Below are 2,652 nucleotides of genomic sequence, written 5' to 3'. Positions count from 1 at the left end.
ATGATTTATAAGCAAGATTGGAATGTAAAGTTAATGAGGAAAACAAGACTTGAAAAGAGAGGGAAACCCCTTCTCTCTAAACTCCATGCTTCCCCAATTCTCTTGTTTACTTCTCCCTCACTTATTCAAAAACTCATAATCCATCTCTTTTCACAAACACCCAAATTACCACCAAACACTCCCTCCCCCCCAATTCCATTATTATTCATTAATTAATATTAGAAAACAGAGCAAGATTCAACTTGAAGCCACCTCTTTTCTTGGACACAACCCAACCATTAACACTTTAAACCTTCTTCCCATTATTTCCATATATTCTTCACAGAAAATGCATCCTTCCAACACCACCTTGTTTTGCCTTTTAACTTGTCTCTTCTCTGTCATCAGCAGTGCCACTCTTAATCTCACACTTCCATATCAACATCCCAATCCTCAAGCAGTTGTTCATGAAGTTCAAAGGTCAAAACCCCTTTCAATCTCCTTGCTTTCTTCTGTTTCAGCTTCAGTTTAGCTTCTGACACCATATTTGCTGTATTTCCCAGCTGGGATTTGTTCAATGTCAAGTCTTCCTTTTTCTTTTTCGAGAAACATCAATGGCTGCCTTTTATGAGTTGTGGAATTTCACCCTCTGTTTAACTACTTACAGAAAATTCTGGAGAAATTCCCATTTGGGTTTTGTTCCTTATGCCGTTAAATCTTCTGGGTCTCTTTCTTTTTCGAGAAACATCATCTGGGTTTGCTTCATTTTACACTTTTCTAATCAAAATTTCGATTTTCTTAATGGACAGGAGATTAAATGTATCGATATACAGAAGAGAAATGCTGGACATCGGCGGCGGCTGTCTCACCGGAAACCCAATTGACGATTGCTGGAAGTGCGACCCCAACTGGGGCTACGACCGGCAACGCCTAGCTGACTGTGGCATTGGGTTCGGACGGTTCGCGTTAGGCGGCAAAGGAGGCCAGTATTACATGGTCACCGACTCCTCCGATAACGACGTCGTCGATCCAACTCCGGGAACCCTCCGCTACGCCGTCTTACAAACTGAACCTCTATGGATCATCTTTGCATCCAGCATGCTCATCAAACTAAAACACGAATTGATCGTCAACAGCTACAAAACCATCGACGGCCGTGGCGTCAACGTCGCAATCACCGGCGGTGGTTGTATCACCCTCCAGTATGTCACCAACGTCATCATTCACAATATACGTATCTACGACTGTAAACCCTCCGGCAACGCCGACATACGGTCAAGTCCAACGCATGTTGGCCGTAGAGGCTTATCGGACGGTGACGGAATTTCGATTTCCGGGTCAAGAAACATATGGATCGATCACTGCTCTCTTTCTCATTGTACAGACGGCTTGATTGATGCAATTCTTGGATCCACCGCCATTACAATTTCAAACAGTTATTTCACTCATCATAATGAAGTTATGCTCATGGGACATGATGATGCATATCTGCCCGATAAAGGGATGCAGGTCAAACTCAAACTCATACCCTTTTTCATGCATTGCCAACTTGTACGTTCATTAATCGTTATTGTACTGTGTGTTCTTGGTGTTTGTGTGTGAAAACAGGTTACGTTTTCATTTAATCATTTTGGGAAAGGGTTGATTCAGAGAATGCCAAGATGTAGACATGGGTATTTTCATGTTGTAAATAACGATTTCACCGAATGGAAGATGTACGCCATCGGTGGCAGTGCAAATCCAACGATCAACAGTCAGGGTAACCGCTACATCGCTCCACCCGATCCTAACGCAAAGGAGGTAATCGAATATCCGTTTTTGAACGATCACCATGTTGCATGTTTGGCAAAACTTACAAACGTAACCTTATATATGAACCTTCTAAAATACCAAAATCCTTCGGTACGCTTGATTAGTCGAGATGCACGAGCTGACTCGGATTCTTGCAACTACCAGAATTTATGAAAACAAAATAGCATAGTTTCCATTTTTAGCAAGTATGAGATAATTGACATATAGAGTTGGTGATGCAAGCAAAAGAAAAGAATCTATGGGTTCAAATTTATGCTAGCAAGCAAGGCAAAGGAATGTAAAGATTGGGCAAAACTTATTTCATGGCTTGCAATTTGCTTGTGTCATTCAGGAATTCGATGATTAAGAAATCGTTCGGATTTGAAGTCATTAAAACAGATTGTCTGAAAAAAGAATAACTTCTAAAAAGAACTTTTTAACTGCTGCCAAACTCTGCTATTTGTCAAATGTTCATCCTAAATGACTATTAGTTTTTGTATTTCAGATTTTACAGATAAAATGAAAGAACGAATAAATTTTGATACTATAAAGATTCTTTTTACATAAATAGGTTACAAAGCGAGTGGAAGCAAACGAGAAGAATTGGGCAGGGTGGCATTGGAGGACGGATGGCGACTTGATGGAAAATGGCGCGTATTTTGTGCCCTCTGGTGAAGACATGAGTGCTATGTATGCAAAGGCGACTAGTATCGACCCTAAATCAGCCTTTCTAGTCGACCAACTCACGATGAACGCCGGCGTCTTTGGTGGGCCCAGGTACACGTCTTATGTAATTTATGTGATCGACTTTTTAAACCATCATAATTTCGATTTTAATCATATATCGCATGTTAAGATCATGTGGTAATTTCATATTCAAAT

General features: G+C 40.6%; 1 protein-coding gene across 1 annotated transcript; it reads left to right on the top strand.

The window, feature by feature from the left end:
- Window positions 1-328: 328 nt before the first annotated feature.
- LOC112508802 (probable pectate lyase 13) lies at window positions 329-2,652 on the top strand. The gene is made up of 4 exons (XM_025113574.1): window positions 329-459; window positions 789-1,488; window positions 1,588-1,779; window positions 2,342-2,652. The coding sequence occupies exons 1-4, from the start codon at window positions 329-331 to the stop codon at window positions 2,636-2,638; spliced, it is 1,320 nt and encodes a 439-aa protein (XP_024969342.1). The 3' UTR covers window positions 2,639-2,652.

The sequence above is a fragment of the Cynara cardunculus genome (assembly GCF_001531365.2).
Source record: "Cynara cardunculus var. scolymus isolate 2C chromosome LG 3, CcrdV1, whole genome shotgun sequence".
NCBI classification, from domain to species: Eukaryota; Viridiplantae; Streptophyta; class Magnoliopsida; order Asterales; family Asteraceae; genus Cynara; species Cynara cardunculus.
Note: the sequence above shows the minus strand (reverse complement) of the source record. Positions and strands in the feature narration are given on the sequence as shown.

Coding starts and splice junctions, on each gene's coding strand:
- LOC112508802 (XM_025113574.1), top strand. CDS start 329: ATGCATCCTTCCAACACCACCTTGTTTTGCCTTTTAACTTGTCTCTTC. Junction 460..788: donor GTTGTTCATGAAGTTCAAAG/GTCAAAACCCCT, acceptor CTTAATGGACAG/GAGATTAAATGTATCGATAT. Junction 1,489..1,587: donor TGCCCGATAAAGGGATGCAG/GTCAAACTCAAA, acceptor GTGTGAAAACAG/GTTACGTTTTCATTTAATCA.